The sequence below is a fragment of the Lycium barbarum genome, chromosome 4, assembly GCF_019175385.1.
Source record: "Lycium barbarum isolate Lr01 chromosome 4, ASM1917538v2, whole genome shotgun sequence".
Lineage (NCBI taxonomy): Eukaryota > Viridiplantae > Streptophyta > Magnoliopsida > Solanales > Solanaceae > Lycium > Lycium barbarum.
In genome coordinates this window covers 13,577,275-13,596,165 of record NC_083340.1, presented here as the reverse complement: position 1 = coordinate 13,596,165, position 18,891 = coordinate 13,577,275, and the positions used below count along the sequence as shown (strand labels likewise).

Sequence of the window (18,891 nt, the reverse complement as noted above, 5' to 3'; positions counted from 1 at the left end):
ACATCTTGACTTTCTACATTCATGTGATGTCACTGATGACATCAATAGCTCCATTTCATCCCTATAAATAGGGAAGCTTTCTATCATTTGTTAGATCACCAAGATCATTTGCTATACACACCAAAATCTCAGACAATACATCTGAGTGAGAGCAAAGTGAGGTGTTCCATAGACTGTGAGAAAATAGTCTGTGAAGAAAAATAAAGTGTGAGTGATATTGTAGTAAGGTGGGAAATCAAAAGAGTGTTATTTCTTTTGTGGGTGTAGTGGTCTTAGGAGTATTTATACTCGTTACTACACAGTGTAAAATTCCTTACTATAGTGATATAAGCTGCTCCTCTTGGCCGTGGTTTTTTCCCTTATTCAGAAGGGTTTCCACGTAAAATCTTGGTGTCATTATTGCTGCATTTTATTCTTGCTGATTTAACCATAACTTAGTGTTCCGCGTTTATCACTAATACCGTGAATATTATTTTGCGGGTCTATTTTATTCCCATCACATGTTCCTCCGGATATCTATGATTCCTGCAATATATTTCACCACACTTACAACTGAACCCTATTAATCCCACCTTCTTCTTGCAAATTCATGCACCTTTGCGTCTTCGTCTTTTGAAGTTGAATTATCTTTTTCAGTTTTAATGCTAAGAGGATATCTTTTCAGATAAAGCAAATGCATCCTTCGCAGCTTTTTCTTTCAAGAATTTTTTGTAGCGTTGAGAACAAAGGTTGTAAGTGCTTGTGCTTGCGCAAAAAATTGGGTTTTCTCCTTTATCACAAGAAGTCATTTTTTTCTCTTCGAATGAAAAACTTCTTCAATGATATATTTTGCCCTTTCCAGTCTGGTGTTGTAATATAGTTATGCTATAGCAAGTGAGTGCATGTGGTGTTGTATTTAGGGTTATATATAGTGGAAGCTTGTAATCCTAATAAACATCAAATTAGGACTTTCCTAATTTTATACCCATTAATATATGAGAAATTTACAGCCCATAACTACATCTAAGACTTATTTATTAGTAATAATTACATTTTTTCTAATTATATTTGGTAGCTTAATTATTTTATTAAATTACCATCTATAACTTGTTTTTGTAACTGTATTGTATTTTCCCTAAAAATAAGGTATCTCTCTCCTACTTATCCACAATTGTTTTTTTCCAAATATTTTTCTCTCACCTATCAAATCTATTTTCTTCCTCACCCCTATTTCTCTCTCTGTTCCATCTCCTAGTCTTTTAAATTGATTTTCTCTCACCTACCAAATTTATTTTCTGCCTTACCCCTCTTTCTCTCTTTGTTCCATCACCTACCCTAGATATGATTTTCTCTTACAAATCAGAAGAATCCTACAGTAGTAGCAGCAGCCATGGTCGACGACGGAGTGAAGCTTTATTAAAAAGAGCCATGGTCGACGACGGAGTGAAGCCATGGTCGAGGACGGAATGAAAAAAAGAGATCTAACAACAGTGAAGGACGATGGAGTGAAGCTTTATTAACTAGTCCAATTGAAAGTCTTCATCTCCGGATAACGTCCTTTTTGTAGCAATCTGAGACGACTCGCTTTTTTCCCATGAGAACACCATTGATGAGAGTTGTGGAGCTTCATGCCCACAAAGTGTTTGATAAAATGTTTCAATATGTTTCAGTGTATTAACAAACAGTATATTTAATTTTCAATATATTTCAGTGTATTTCAGTATATTATTTCGCTGCGTTTCAATGTATTTATCTTTTTTCTTTCTTTGGTGTAAATATAGTGAATGTTCCAAATATAGAGCCTATTTTTACTACGCTTTCTTTTCAGGACTTTTGTATTTCGCTGTATTTCAATGTATTTCTGCATTTTGTATTTCTAATTTATGAAACAGTTTATGATATATTTCATTGTATTCCATTGTATATACGCATACTACAACTTTATATTTCTTAAATAATTAACCATATTCACTATATTTCAGTGTGTATTTTTCTGTATTTGGAAGTTTTTAGATCTTTAGTGGTTTTTGAATTCAAAAAGTTTTGATTGTGATAAAAGTTGAGAGAGATTCGTAAGCTTTTATGGAAGAACAACCGTTTTGTGTGATTTATGGAAATTTTAAATTGAATCCCATAATTTTTTTTTTAAAATGTTCCATAAATAGGGCCTGATTTTATTCTTCAGTGATTTGTGTGAAATATGGTTGATTTAATTTGACTTACTATTTAAAAAGAAAAAGAATATTATGTTAAAAAAATATAGCCTATTTTTTCTCTCAGATTTTTTTTTTAAAATATGTTTCAAAAGAGAGCCTAAATTTACTCTGATGTGTTTTGTATTTCTCGGTATTTCACTATATTTCACTGTATTTCAAAAAAGCGAGATACAACTGAGATACAGCCAAAAACAACTATGAATTGTAAATCTTCAACTTGTAGCTATAACTAGTTAGAAGCTATTAAAAGATAGCTATTTGTGTAACTTTCCCTTAATATATTTGGAAATCCTTTTCCAACACAGTTTAGGCTAATACAGATAAGCCCATATTATGATGGAAAAGGGGTCCAATACTTAGTGGGCCAATCTGGACAATGCAATGCGAGTTGTATACCACAAATTGCCTTATTGGTTATCGGATTAACGGTAAGTGAACGAATTAGAATTTTATAATTAACGGTTTATCGGTGCGGGGGCCGATTACTTAATTTCATTATTGGATAAATCATTAACCTGATAAGAATTATACGAATGATTTTAAGTGAACTTTATACGGTACAAGAATAGGGTTGTTGCACACTTCATTTACTTCATGCGACAGAATGGTCTCAAAATAGTAGTCGTAAATAAGAAATTTCCCCAAAACCTCTTCCCCTGCATTTATCTTACTACTTTTTGCAACATAGACATATTCTCACTTGACAGTGTGAAACTCAGAAAGTTATTTATTTATTTATTTATTTATTTATTTATTCATTTTGCACTCTCTATCTCTCTCCCTCTTCTATCTTGTCATCACCATCTCACTACAAATATCTCGTCTTCAGTCAGGTACAGTATGCATCACCATGACTTTTAACTTGAAAGGTTTCGTTGTTTTATATTTGCAAAAGCAGTTGTCATAAAGAATTGGAAGCTGTGATTTTAATGTGAAAGTTGGACTATACGTTGTGATTTTAATTTTCATCGTCACTTAGATTTAGACGATACACCGCCCGATAACCGCCCAATAATTGCTAACCCGATACCGAATCAACCGATATCTTATTGGTTGGTTAACGGATTAATACATTTAAAAGCAGATAATCGATAAACCAAACTGTTAAGTATAATTATCCGTCCAATCCGCCCGATAAGTTGCCTAGAAGCTTGTAATCCAAATAAATATCAAATTAGGACTTTCCTAATAATTGTAATTGTACTGGAAATCCTTTTCCAACACAGTTTAGGCTAATACGGATAAGGCCCATATTTGGATGGAAAAGGAATCCAATAGTTACTGGGCCGATCTGGAGAATGCAATGTATATACACAAAATGAATAATCAATAATTAACGGATAAATTTCGCAGATGATCACTTAACTATTAATTTTTTTCCACAAAGTAACCAAACGACTTTCCGGTGTCACTAAATCACTTTACGGTGAATAACTCATATTTTAATCTCTTTTTAAAAAATTAAAAATTAAAATCTAATACATAAAAAATTAATTAAAAAGGTTCAACCCGACCCAATTCAAAATTAATTATTACTCCATCTGTACCAATTTATGTGGCACGGTTCGAATTTTGAGAGTCAAAACAGTTTAATTTTGACCATAAATTTGGGTATGTAATCTTTAAATTTTTTGAAATAAAATTTATATATTTGAAAAATTACGTAAAAAATATTATAAGTCACGATAATAGACAATTCAAAAAATTTAAAAGATACATGAAAGATTACGGTCAAAGAAACACTTGTTTGAATCTCAAAATCCAAAAGGTGCCACATAAATTGGGATGGAGGGAGTAGATTTTTCAGGTCAGGTTAAACCTTTTAAGTTAATTTTTTATTTATTAGATATTTTTTTTTTTAAAAAGAGTTATTCACCATAAAGTGGTTTAGTGACACCGAAAAGTGGTTTAGTGACTTTTGTGCTAGTATACTCACAGTTAAGTGACTTTTGTGTTAGAAACGATAATTAAGTGACTTTTGTGGGGGAAAAAATGATAGTTAAGTGACCATATGTGAAATTAATCCTAATAAATAAATCATATTACAGGGTCTTTAAAAACTAATTTTTATACATGTATTAAATTTTGGAATTTTGAATCCTATCAATGAAAAATACTTATTCTAATCTTGGGCAATTTTTAAAATCTTTTGCAGAATTGTTGACTTCGTCACCGAATAAAGGAACTGTCTACATATATTTGGCATGCACCTATTCTTCCTCTTATTCTCGCTCGGGTTCTTCTTCTTCTTATTTTTCAGACATTTCCTATTTTTTTTTTTTTTTTTTTTTGTGGTACTTATTATGCACTACTTACATAGCTTTTATTTTTAAGGAATTAAAAAATCGATGACCCAATTTAAGAAGAAAAAAATCAGTACTTTTCTTTCTCTTTCTCTCATTTTATATCTTCAAGTAACAAAAGTACGTAACATAAGCACGGAAGAGTATGTAAGGGAATGTATGGCATATGGCCGCCACCGAAACTCCAGCTATCACCGTAACGACAACGAGTTCATCCTTTTCTTAATTTCTTTCTCCTTTCGTAGTGTAGAAAATAATTATCAGTATTTTGTCTTCTAAAGCACTTGAAAATAGCTCGCCTTCAAACTTCATTGAAAGTTCAGTCGAACAATCTTTCTCCAACAAAATAGCTCCGCCAAAACAGATCTGGATAGGCCTATCTCCGAGGAAGCACTCTTCTTCTTTGTATCTTCATTGTGTATAAAAGCGATTTCTGTGTTGTTACGGTGGAACAAGTGGTGGTGCTTTAGAAGTGGAACGAATGTATGTCTGGTGTACATCTAGTATTTGTCTGGTGTACATCTAGTGTATGTCTGATGTATGTTATTGTACGGCCTATATATCACACTGTTCATACAATGACATACACATGCAAATAATGACATATAAAGTGTGCATATCACTATATATTGTGTGTATGTATATCAGTGTAGTCAAGTGGATATATTAGCATACGTATGACATACAATGATATACAATGACATACAAGATATACGTGGAGAGAAGAAGTTTTGAAAGCCATGGAAGAAAATTTAGGCCGAAAGAAACTCTACTAAGGGAGTTGGCGGTAGCTAGGATGGGGATGACGACGAAAAAGGAAATTATTGGAGAGAAGCTCCAACAATTTTTAGGTGGAGCAGTGTGGCAACAGGCGACGGCGTGTGAGATGAGGAAAACGGAAGCTAGGTTTTTGGAAAAGAGAAAAAAAAAAATCCCTAATTTTTTGGAATTTGTTAGATGTAGTATATGTTTTGAAACGTTTTTGTTGCTATCTTTTTAAGGTTGAATGATATTGCTAGTTATGGTAATTACGAATTTATTTCCGTACATTAGGAAATTGAATTTTGTGGATTTTGTTAAATATTGTATATATTAGATACTGAGTTATTTTGATTTCTCTACGGGTTTATTTTTTTATACTTTGAATCTCTTTTGAAAAAATTATAGCTCCATCAGACGTCACTTTGTATTGCCATCCCCAATGAACGTCTAAAGATAAGAACGCGAACTTGTAAAGCATACTTTCTTTTACATGTGATGATGTTACTAAAAATGATAAGCAGTCTAATTATTCTTGTTGTCAGTTAACTTGTGATTCTTTGTCTTCATCCTTCAATAATCTGTTCAATATTGACTAAAAGTTAGTTGACTAAGTAGCGTTTGACCATAGATATAAAAAACAAATTCACTTTTTTTTTGGAATTTTTGAAGTTGAAGTAGGAGTTGGAGTTGTGTTTGGCCATAGTTTTTGAAATTGTGGTTTTTGATGAAATGTAGTTGTAAAAAGTGAAAAAAGTGATTTTTTTTTGAAAAACAAAGTTTTTTGAGTTTTTGGTATTCCAGAATACAACTTCAAGTTGTATTCGGAATATTTATGGCCAAACGCCCAAAAGTGAAAAAAGTGAAAAAAAATTCCGGAAAAAAGTGAATAATTTTTATGGTCAAACGGCACCTAAATATAAGACTCTATATCTTATATGCCCGCTTAATTAGCTAATCTGGTGGTCTAGGTGTCACCCTTTTTCCTCTTGAGGACTTTGACAACTGTGCAGAAAAATAATTTTGCCACAAGATCATAGTGCCTAACAATTAATTTTTCTTCATCATCTTGATCAACTTACAATTCAAAGAACCTATTCTTGATAGGGAAAAACTCAATATTACTCAATCTTTGTTTCCCTCACGATTTGCAACTGACTGTTAACTACAATAGGATGAAGAGTAGCAGCTTGCAGTGCCAGATTATTCAGAAGATTGGGAGTTGGACCAGCCTGTTAAATAATTCTTCTTCTTTCTTGTTTTTGTGTAGAGCGTCATGTTTTATATATGTCTTGATCCATTTTGTTACTTGTATTGTTGTTAGTATTGAAAATTTATTTCACCTTATCTATTTTGAGTGAAGCATTTATTCTATTTTCATGTCATTCTTAAATTTTTGAAGGTCTGGTAGTTTGAACATAGAAAGTAACAACTTTGAATGCTAATATAGTGTATAGGTTATATGATAATCTCAAAATTTTGAATATTACCTGAATGTCAATACGCTCATGCTAAATATGAATGATGTACTATTATTTTCATATTTGAAAATATAAGAGATCTAAAATAACGGATAGTTTTAGTTTTTCTTTGCATTTAAAAGAAAACGTATAATAATCCATCATAATTGAAGGTCAAAAATTGACATTTCGAAAAACCCAACTCGTTTTTAGTTGCTGATTTAAGATTTGGGAAATTCAGTAGTCATTCGAAGGTTGAAATACTATTTCCAAACCCGAAAGGGTAAGGATTGAGTAAAATTAATTAGTCCCTTCTGGTTCAATTAATGTCCGATAACACAAGAATCGACCTATTTCTTTTCCATGCATGGACAGCATTTACTAGTCAGTTCAATGAAACTTTCATGACTATTGAATCCTGGAGGGCGTTTTCCGTTATTATCCCTTAAAAAAATGGATTAATGAGTATTATGCTTTTAAACGGGTATTAAAATGGTATAAGAAGCAACTTTAAACCATGAAAGAGGATTGAGCTTTCCGACTAATTTTATTTTATAGGGATATTGACATAAAAATTTAAAGATTACTTTACTGAGACTTGGATTACCATTTGAGAAATTAATTCTTGATGGTCTCTTTCCAAAATATTTGAGCTGTCCCGGCAACAATCTTAGTAGATGTAACTTTGCCCAACTTTTAAGAATTTAAATTTATTTAATTATATATGTAACTGTAAACTCGGATATATTACTTTCTCTATCAAATTAACTTGGCCAAAGTCAACCCTAGAACTTGTCCTGATTTTTCATTTAGACCCCCAACTGAAACGTTGACCATCTGAACCCTCGAACATAAGATAAACTGTGCCATTTGAACACCTCGTGCCAGCTTGGCACATGTGTGCAGTGTTATACCCCATTTAAACGGGTTAAAGTAGGAGTACAAGATATTGGTGATCCCTATTCGTTTTATTTTAAGGAGTCGCCACCTAATTAATTTAATGATGAATTAGGACACCTAATTTATTAATTAAGGTAAAGCCTAACTAAACCTCCGTTAATGGCCTGCTTAATTAGCGTGATTCTAGGTAAGGGTTCTAGATTATCCTAAAGGGAAGAGGTTAGGCATCCTTTAGAATCCGTTAACTACGGTAACCGTCCAAACTTAGGTTAATTAATTCGGGCTAAAGATGCAAATATAATATTTAAAATTTAAGAAAATGGTTTGTAAATATTGCTAAGGTTTTAAAGGAAAATGTGATAATGCTATTTAAAATAATGCTTATAAATATTGCTAAGGCTTTAAATGAAAAATGCTATTTAGAATAAGACTTATAGAAAATATAATAATTTGCATAAAAGGAGACTTCAAATGCCATTTTAAATAAAACTTATAAATGTTGCTAAGGCTTTAAATAAAATGCTATTTAGAATGAGACTTGTAGAAAATATGATAATTTGCATAAAAGGAAACTTCAAAGGCCATTTAAAATAAAACTTATAAATGTTACTAAGACTTTAAATAATAATGCTATTTAAAATAAGATTTGCATAAAATATATAAGTAGAAGAAAATGTGGGTTTGTGCAACGTTTTAATAAATATTTGAGATAACTCAAGTGGCGAGGTATTAATTGGTTTTTTGCGGTTTAGGAGTATAAACAAAATACAAAAAATAGCTAATGAGGGTTTTCCTTATCCTTTTATTATTTCTCATTAATGATGCTTAGCTAAAAAAATATACACGATTTGGATAAATCTTGAAAAATTGTTTACAAACATATACTTGAATTTATATTGGCCTAACGATTACGTTTGAATTCTTTAAGATAGTAAGAATAAATCATGATTACTTTAGCTCAAAATATGTAGTCATGCTATTTTAAAAATCAATTATTCTAATATAAAAAAAAATAAAAAATATTATAGATGCTATAAATAATTTTAACACAAAAAGGGAATGAAACCTATGGGACTATTTGTGAGTTTCTCTCTTAAATTTACTACCCATTATACTTAAAGCTAACCCACTAAATTCGCTAAGGTTCATCTAAATTAAGAAAATAAAACAAAATAAAGAGTTAGTCGCATAATACAAATTAAATGCACAAAATAAAATAAAGGAGTAGATATAATTTAAATGGGCTCAGCCCATTTTAAAAGACTGCTGCAATCGGGAATGGACTCAGCCCAATTTTAAGGCTGTTGCAATCATTGCTGCTATTGGGCTTTGGCCCAGAAAATTTTATGTCTTTCTATTTTGCTGTGGACAGAGGGGCTGGACACGAGAAGAGGTCATGTTGGGCTTTGGTCCAACACCGAATGCGGAAGAAGACGAGTCCCTCGGACTCGTACGCGATAGTCATGCATAAAAACGAAAGAAAAGGATTAGTACATAATCAATAAATAAGACTAAAACGTATATGATGCAAGATTCAAAGAGACAGAAATCCACATGCCATCAGGAAAGAAAAGTAGGCAAAGAATACAAGTAGTAAGTCCAAACATCTACGTCCAATAGGGATACATATTCATACTAAACACTTAAACAAATATAGGTTGCAGATCAGCAAAAATGGGGAAGTGTATCTCATACGTACTAAGTATACAAACTCGCATACACCTAAGGTGTATAGAGTTCCGAATTTACTTAGTATATTCTAGGTACCCTTTTCATACACACTAATTATACTCAATCAAATCATTAGGCATGCTCACAAAAAAAAATCAACAGAGGCACAGGACATCCAAGAAGAATATAGAAGCAATCTAAAAGGCATCCTAGAAATAGTATACCTCAGTATACCTCAAATATACAAGTCCCAGTATACCCGAGGGCACCACAAGACTGAATACTTCAGGTATATCTGAGTATATCATCCTAATATCAAATTCCTAAAGTCATGTTTTGCAACAACAACAAAAACTAAAAGGATCCTAGCAATTCGAACTAGTACATAAACTCAACTGTTGAAAGATAAGGGTATAAACGAAATGCAGTGTCTTTATTTAGGCTCAAGTATTCACGATCTTATTTAGACATATTAAAGTAGAGAAGGTGAAACCTATCTGTAAGCAACTGATGAACTCATATAACAGCTAAACGAAACAGAGGACTGAAAATGGACTGTTTTCATATTTCATACTCGTACCATAGCCAATGTAAAACTTGAACATCCATGGAATTTAATCAACTGACCCCATACTAATTTAAACGTTCAACTGGGCATACTGTTGTTGTTATTGTTGTTGTATTGTTGATACTAACTTAAATAAACAGAAACAGGAGCTTAAAAGTACAAACCAAATATCACAAACATAATAAAACCACAGCTAAAATATAAACTGAAAAGAGAGGATGGACAATTACAATTAGCAAACATTTTACTACTGTTTTGAATCTCAGAATGCATGATCAACTAAGTTAACACATCACAAAAGCCATCATGGTACTCCTACCAACATTAAGCTGAACAAACACATGCTAACATGGGTTCATTAATCAGGCTAATACTAAAAGGCATTAACTAGACAGTGAGCAAACACTCTAATCATGTCGAATCGCTATTAACAGGAAATAAACTAACGCAGCACATGAAAAGCATATTAAACTGGACGATGTTAATATTAACAAGTAACTAATCTAAAACAAGTGGCTTAAAATACCCAATCATGCTGAACTACTAACAATCACAAGTTTGTTAATAACAACAACTAATGTCTATTAATCGTGCTTAAGTCATTATTAACAAAGATACTAGAAATAGCAACTAATGCACATTAATTATGCTTAAACTACTATTAACTGGAAATTGAACCAAACAACAACCATAACAGGACAACAAATAAAGATCCAACAGAACATAAAATAACTAAAGGGAAGAAGTTCACCTTCTTCGGGTGCAGCGAACAGGATGTGGGGGGTTTCGATATACCCTCGAACACTTCAAATCTCCGAGTTTGCGTAGACTCGGATGCGAAACAGTAACAGGAGCAAAAATGAGAAGTAAAAATGACTCGACACTTCGAATATTAAGAAAACAGTGGGTTAATATTTTTTAGGGGTTTAAGGCGGCTAAACAAAACTCCTTTTTTAGAGGAATTTTCGCCATTCCAGAGTCTCTATTTTCAGAGGGATTTTTGCGGCTAAAAAGACCTATAATTTTAGGGGGATTTTTGCGACTCGAAAACTCTTAATTTTCAGGCGGCTCAAGCTTAATCTTTTCAATTCAGAAAACGATTATTTATAAGGGGGAAAATCTAGGGTTTGCTTGGGGTTCAAAAACTTTTGGGCGGGTTTTTTCGGTCAACAACCCCCACCCCAGGTACAACGTTCGGATTTTGTCGATCTCAGACCTTGATCAGAAAAAGAAGAAGTGGACAAGAACCATTAAAAATTGGTACTCGAAAATAAGAAAAACTAATGGGAAAAGGTTTTTTACTTCACAAACGGACGAAATCCATTAAGAGTGTTTCAGATCGACGATAGTTAACAAAGGAAGACAACGATTTGTGACTGGTTGAACACTGACCGGGGGGGGGGGGGGTACAAACATTAATTTCCCTTTCCCGATATGGCCATGCACGACCTGGGGTGAAAGATGACTGCAATTTTGCTGTTTTTTTGTTGAAGAGGAAGAGAGAGAGAGAGAGAGGGAGGAGGAGAGGGGTGGGGTGGGGTGGGGTGGGGTGCGACATTGAGATGAAGAGAGGAAAACCTAGCTATTTTCATTTAGTTAACAAGCGGGTCGGGTCACCAGTTTAGTGGGCCGGGTATTGGGTTAAAATAATGGGTTGGTGAATTTAGAGTATGGGCTGGGTCGGGTAGCTGATTTAAAATATGGGCTGGTCGATTTAGGTATTAAAATGTGGGATAATAACAATGGGCCTGCCCAAAAGTGATTATAAATTGGCTGGGGCAGATGGCTTAAAATATATATTCGCTTCTTATGCTATTTTGTGCTTCTAAATTTGCATAAAAGATCTATTTTAATTAAAATATTACCTATTATAAAGTATGTATTTATCAGCGCTCGGATAAAAATAAAATTATATGACGTCGCGATAGACGTGCGATAATATCAGTAAATGAATGCTATTATTTAACTGCGCAAAATAAATGCGATGCTTGTGCATAAGCTGGTAAAAATGCTGAAATGATAAAAAATGCGAATTATTATAATACTGGAAATAATAATAATAACAATAATAATAATAATAATAATAACAATAATAATAACAATAATAATAATAATAATGATAATAGTGGTAGTAGTAACGGTAATAAAAATAAAAGATAATAACAGTAGTGACTACAACAAGATAATGAAACGCCGGTATTAATAAAAGCTAATAATTATAGTAAAATATAAATAATTATTTTTTGAAGTTGCCAAAAATACTAGAAGCGTAAATAGATATTTCGGAGGAAAGGTGGGACAAAATTGGGTGTCAACAACTTGTCCTTCTTTGACCGGTAATGATGAAAGAATTTTCGGGCAAAGACGTTGGCTCAGTATCCTATTTTGTCCCGACTAGAGGATTTTGGAGGGCTAAGGGTAAGGAATATTTGGGAGGATTACGGCCGAACCCCGGTCTCCGAGTTGCTTACATATCTCGGGCTGCACAAGAATTAGGCCGTGTGTAGTTCTGGGATAACTACGACACCTTATGAATAACGAGTCCCGATTGGTGCGAATCTTTGCAAAATATTGTCCCAGTGTCAAATTATGATGACACTGGGTATTATGACAGAACTCGAGAATTCTGAAAATTGAATGTGCTGGAATGCAAGCGGAATATTTGGGGTTGGAGACGAGCGTTCGAGGTAGATCCTTGACCCTTGTCAGGAAGTCTGATTATCCTTCCCAACGCATTGCCCCAGTTCGCTGCCGAAGAAATAGTTCCACGTTGCGCTAAAGCTCTTGCGAAACTTTAAACTAGATAAAATAGTCAGTAAAAATAAATATCGGAAGTAAAGCGATGTAAAATAAACCCATAAAAAAGCTACAATGATTTAAATAAATGATATCCTTTGCTGAGGCTAATGCAAATGAGGTTCTAGGCCGATGATTCATGAGAATGATGCCTTTGGCGATGATTAATAAGGCCTTAAACCAGATATGAATATAGACTATTTAAGCCGAATGATTTATGAGAAATGAGGCCTTCTAAGCCGGCATGATGCGATGAATTTGCAGGGCATTTGAAAGTAATAATGCAATAGATGTGCAGTGCGTTTGCGAGCATTGATGCAGTGCGCTTGCAGGGCCTCTGAAAGTAATAATGCAATGCATGTGCGGTGCGTTTGCGAGCATTAATGCAGTGCGTTTGCAGGGCATTTGAACGCAATGTATGTGCGGTGCGTTTGCGAGCATTCGCAAGGCATTTGAAAGTAATAAAGCAATGCATGTGCAGTGCATTTGCGAGCATTGATGCAGTGTCTTTGCAGGGCATTTGAATGCAATGTATGTGCGGTGCATTTGCGAGCATTCGCAAGGCATTTGAAAGTAGTAATGCAATGCATGTGCGATGCATTTGCGAGCATTTGCGAGCATTCGCAGGGCATTTGAAAGTAACAATGCAATGCATGTGTGGTGCATTTGCGAACATTCGCAGGGTATTTGAAAGTAATAATGCAATGCAGGTGCAGTGCGTTTGCGAGCATTCGCAAGGCATTTTGAAAGTAATACTGCAATGCATGTGCGGTGCGTTTGCGAGCATTCGCAGGGCATTTGAAAGTAATAATGCAATGCATGTGCGGTGCGTTTGCGAGCATTCGCAAGGCATTTGAAAGTAATAATGCAATGCACGTGCGGTGCGTTTGTATCACGACCCAATTCGCAAGTCGTGGTGGCACCTACACTATCCCTCCGAGTAGGCGAACCACATTACTAATAGCAAGTTAAATATGTGGAAAATTAAATAAGAATAAGTTATCAAGTCTTAAATACTTATCATAACTAGAAATGTCACGACAACCCCAAAATCTGGTCAGAGGGTACAAGAGCGCTAATATAGTATGGAATAAAAGTTTGAAAATACCTGAAGGCTACAAATTTTCTATCGAATACAAAAACAGAATTAAATAGAGGAGGTCCTTCAGGGGCCACAAATGACCAAGTAGCTCACCCTGAATGACTGAGAGATGTCACCCTCGCGTATCAGCCACGGGGTGTAGAACTGGAACCTGGATCGTACTCTGCACTCAACAAAAGTGCAGCAAGAGTAGTATCAGTACAACACTTGTACCGGTAAGCATCATAGGACGACAATGATTAGATAATCTAGCTACTATGAGATGGTGAACCTCACCATTCTAACTGAGTTGTTCAAGGCACATCAAACAAGAAGTTCCTATACATTGATCTATACATGCAGAAAGAGTTTTTAACTATGGAATTCCTAAAAGATGGTATTTGCATTTTGTCAACTTTCAACTCTCCTCTTGTTTCTCTTGGTAGTTCTTGAAAGTTGTTCATCCATATGGCGTGTCTTCGGCTCAGTCCCCAGTTGGCAAGGCTGTCCGCAGGTTTGTTGGATTCTCTGTAGATGTGATGAATTGATTTGTCTCAGATAGACTCTAGATTGTGTTGAATCAGTTCCACCATGTCCGTCAAGCTCCATAGTGGTTTAGACTTGCCAGTGATCCACTCAACCAGAAGCATAGAGCCACTTTCTAATTTTAGTTTACCTCATCCATTATTCATAAACCATTCTATTCCGGTGTTCAGCGCCATTGCCTCAGCCATATTGTTAGTAGTATTACCGAGAGGCATAGCATAGGCGATAACAATATTGCCCCTTTGATCCCGAATTAATCCACCCCCTCCACTGGGACCTGGGTTCCCTTTTGAGCATCCATCTGAGTTCAGTTTAAGGGACCCAAGTCCAGGGAAATTCCATTTAACAGCAGTTGTTTTGAAGAGGGGACTTGCTTGTTCTGTGATTTCCATGAAATTACTCCATTGCATGACAAGATTGATTGTGTTGAATTGCTTGTGGACCAATAGAACCGTCTGTTGATAAGTGTTGCTTATTACTCTAGCCTTGGATATTTTGATATCTTCAAATCTGCTGTTGCACCTTTCTTTCCAGATCTGCCATAAGATGATGCTAGGAATGACTTGTAGAACCATTTGCTGGACAGGATTCTTCTCATTCGTTAGCCACCACGACAGCAGCCTCTGCCTGATGCTTCCCCCTCCTTCTTTGATGCCAAAGATCTGGTGGAGATGCTTCCATACCGCTTTGCTGATCATGCTATCATGGAAGAGATTTTCCTGATGACCAAACCTGTAGCAAGAACATTTTGATGTTAGATGTATTCTAAGTCTGCTAAGATTGTTATCCACAGCAGTTCTGTTCCTGAGCAATCTCCAGATGAAAAATGAGATTTTGAATGGCATTTTTTTAAGCCACATCTTTTTGTTGACCAGCGAGGTATGATTGGCCTCTCTCATAGCATTCCATGCTGATTTACAAGTGAACTTCCCATCGCAAGTTGGAGTCCATATAGGAAGATCACATTGATCTAGAGAATGAATTTTGATATTCTGAATATTGTTCACCATCTCAAGAGGAAAATTTTTTAAAAGCTTATTCGTGTCCCACTCCTTGTGGTGGACATAGTGATGTAGGGGGCTGTTGATGGAGGTATTGGTGTTAGATCGATCAATTTTTCCTGTCCCCATCCAATTATCCCACCAGATGTTGGTATTGCATTTATTGATCTTCCAGTGGATTAGGTGATCCACTTTGTCTCTAATCTTCATGAGTCTTCTCCATGTGTGTGAATGAGTATAGTTCCACTTTTTAGCCATCGGGTGAATTCTCATAACATACTTGGCCTTCATAAACTTGGTCCATAGAGACTCGGCTGTTCTGAATGTCCACCATAGCTTAGAAGAAAAGGATTCTGCAATTTCTTGCAGAGATCTTACACCAATGCCTCCTTCATCTGTAGGCAGACAAAAATCAGACCAGGTAGACCAATGATATTTATACTTACCATCGCACTGACCCTAGAAAAAGTTAGCAAAGATACTTTCAATTTGTTTAAAAATAGTTTTTGGAGGCATGCATATTGAAAGTAAATGTACCGGGATAGCACTAAGTATATTCTTAATGAGTATAATTTTACCACCAATTGACAGTGTTTTACACTGCCAAGAATCCAGTTTTTGAAGAATTTTGGTTGCCATGAAACTAAAATATTGAATTTTTTTCCTTCCCACAAAAATTGGGCAGCCTAAGTAAGTGATGGGGAAATTAGCTCTTTGGAAATTTAGGATGTTGGCCACAATATTCACTCTTTTAATAGAGATAGAGTCATCCATCAGAAAACAACTCTTCCCTTCGTTGATCATTTGTCTAGAGTTTTCCTGGTAATCTTTTAGGCATTTCATGATTTTCATGAGGGTATAGGTTTTTCCAGAAGAAAATATGATGATGTCATCAGCGTATGAAAGATGATTTATAGGAGGGCCATTGGTAGGCATATTGAATCCATTGAATTTATTGTCCTCGAACAGCTTGTTGAGCAGCCTTGAAAGCACTTTCGAAGCAATAATAAAGAGACCCGGCGATATTGGGTCACCTTGTTTAACCCCCCTCTGAGATTTGAAGAAACCATTTCTTTTACCATTAATGCAAATCGTATACCAGGCATTGGACATCAGATTCCAAATGATGAAAATCTAGTGCTCGTTGAAGCCCATTTTCCTCATAACAGCACAAATGAAATTCCAGGAAATCCTGTCGTAGGCCTTGCTCATGTCCAGCTTTATCACCACATTCCCCCCTTTGTTAGGCTTTCTAATGTCGTGAACAATTTCTTGTGCTAGGAGTACATTCTCACCTATAGCCCTTCCTTTCATGAAGCCACTTTTGATTAGAGGAGATAATCTTAGGAAGAATCTTGGAAAGCCTGTTATTGAGAACTTTAGAAACAATCTTGTGAGTCACATTGCTGAGGCTAATTGGCCTGAACTCTGAGAATTCCTGAGGATGCTGGGATTTGGGAATTAGAATAAGGCATGTGCTGGTGAAGTACTTAGGCATAGGGGTGCCTTTGTACACCGCCTTCACCATGCTGACCAAGTCATGCTCAACTATACTCCAACACTTCTGGAAAAAAAAACTGGAAAAGCCATCAGGTCCGGCAGAGCTATTAGGATCTATGTCGAAAGTGGCATCTTTAACCACTTTGCTAGAGATTTCCTCATTGAGTATCTGGTTGTCATCACAGGTGACAAGGTTAGGGATGCAGTCTAGGATGCTGAGATCAATATAAGTGTGATTTTGGGTAAAGAGATTCTGGTAGAAGTTAATAGCAGCTCTAGCAATATCATCTTCTTCTTCTTCTATCCATTCGTTGGCATATTTAATTCTTTGGATCCTCATATGGTGCCTTCTTCCCCTTACCACCGAGTGAAAGAATTTAGTAGTTTCGTCACCCTCTAATTGCCACTCGAGATGGGCTTTCTGTCTCCAATAAGAATCCACCTTTTTATGATGAAGAACCACATCAGCCTTAGCCTTATTTAAAAGCATTCTGTCAGTTTGGTCTAAAGTATTCATGTATTTCTCCTCTTGTTGAATGAAAAGCTCCTCCAGTTGGTTAGCTTTAATGAATATGTCACCAATCTTGTTTCTTGACCACTCACTGAGGGCTTTACTCACTTTTTTCATTTTCTGTTGGATTGACCAAAAAATGTTACCATCGATATTCTGATTCCATTGTTCTTTGACGGTGTCTTGAAAATCTTCCTGATCAACCCAGAAATTCAAAAATTTAAAATATTTGATAGTGTTCGTGGGCTGATTTTGAAGAGTAATGAGTAAGGGGCAGTGGTCCAAGCTCACCCTAGCAAGATGATGGACAGAGACGGAGGAGAACATAGATCCCATATCATCATTAGCAAGCATTCGGTCTAATCTTTTCCAGATGATATCCTCCATTCCTTTCATTGCACCATGTAAAGGCATTTCCACTATAACCCACGTCAACAAGCCCACAGTCAGTTAGGCATTCTATGAAATTCAAACTTTTGCTCAGTTTAGGGGTTACCTCCAAGTTTCTCTTCAGGGCCTAAAATACTGTTAAAGTCCCCACAAACCATCCAAGGATTATTGAAAGTAGAGGCAAGAACTCTCATGTGTTCCCATAGCTGCTCTCTAGCCAGAGATCTAGTTTTAGCATAAACCACCGATAGATAGATGAACGAATTATTACTAGAGGTATGGATCTTGCAAGTGAGCATCTGTTCATCATTAGCATACACATCACAAATTAGGTCAGTACTCCAGAAAATCCATATTTTATTACTGCTGTTTACTGCGCATTCCTGCATACCCAGAATCTGTCTATAATTGTCGATCTTTTCCTCTTTGCTAAAAGGCTCTTGAAGGGCTACAAACGAGATTTTAAACTGTCTTATAAAAAATTTGAGTCTCTCAGTAGCTGCTTGGGACTTTATGCCCCTGATATTCCAGTTAAGGACCTTAAACATTAAGGTTCCTACTGGTTTTTTTTTAAGTCATTCTTTCGACTCCTGGTGGTAGGAGCCTTTTGGACATGTTTCCTTTTCTGCTGGTTCATACTAGGTATAAAATCAGGGTCTTTATCACCCTTGTTATCTATGGACTCCTTCTTCTTTTTGTTGGTGGTGACATGTTGAGTTTCCTCCTCTTCTTCCAGGGAAACATCTAATGAGTCATCTGAGGTATTCTCCTCAGTGGAGTCTCCTTCTGCCCATTCATCAGGTGGAGTTTCTTTCTCATTGTTCTCTTCCCCAGTGATTAGAAGTTGTTCAGGGGCCTCTAGGGCATTAAATCTATTCTTTGATAGGTTGGGATCATCTTCCTCGTTAGGATAATTCATAATCCTGCTGGTTTGCCCTATTTCATTTCCTTTCATTTCTTTTCTTTGGGAGTTTCTTTTGCCTTTGCTACTGACTGTTTGCCATCCGTGTTGGTGAATAACCACTTGCAGGTCGTTATGATTCTTGATGGCATAAGAAATAATTTTAGGAGCTGCAGCTGGTGACGCTTGGACTTCACTTCGAGGGGGACTCACTACCTGGTTCATAAGCTGAGTCTCTTGAGTTGTTTCTGAATCAATTCCTCTGTCCATGAGCAGGTTAGTTGCCCCGTCATGGTCTTTACTTAGAGG

General features: G+C 35.5%; 1 protein-coding gene across 1 annotated transcript; it reads right to left on the bottom strand.

The window, feature by feature from the left end:
• Positions 1–16,571: 16,571 nt before the first annotated feature.
• On the bottom strand, positions 16,572–18,229 carry LOC132637177 (uncharacterized). Its single transcript, XM_060354310.1, has 3 exons — positions 17,788–18,229; positions 17,583–17,710; positions 16,572–17,486 (listed from the first exon to the last, which is right to left on the bottom strand). Exons 1-3 carry the CDS (start codon positions 18,227–18,229, stop codon positions 16,572–16,574), a joined length of 1,485 nt encoding a protein of 494 aa, XP_060210293.1.
• Between the last annotated feature and the right edge of the window lie 662 nt (positions 18,230–18,891).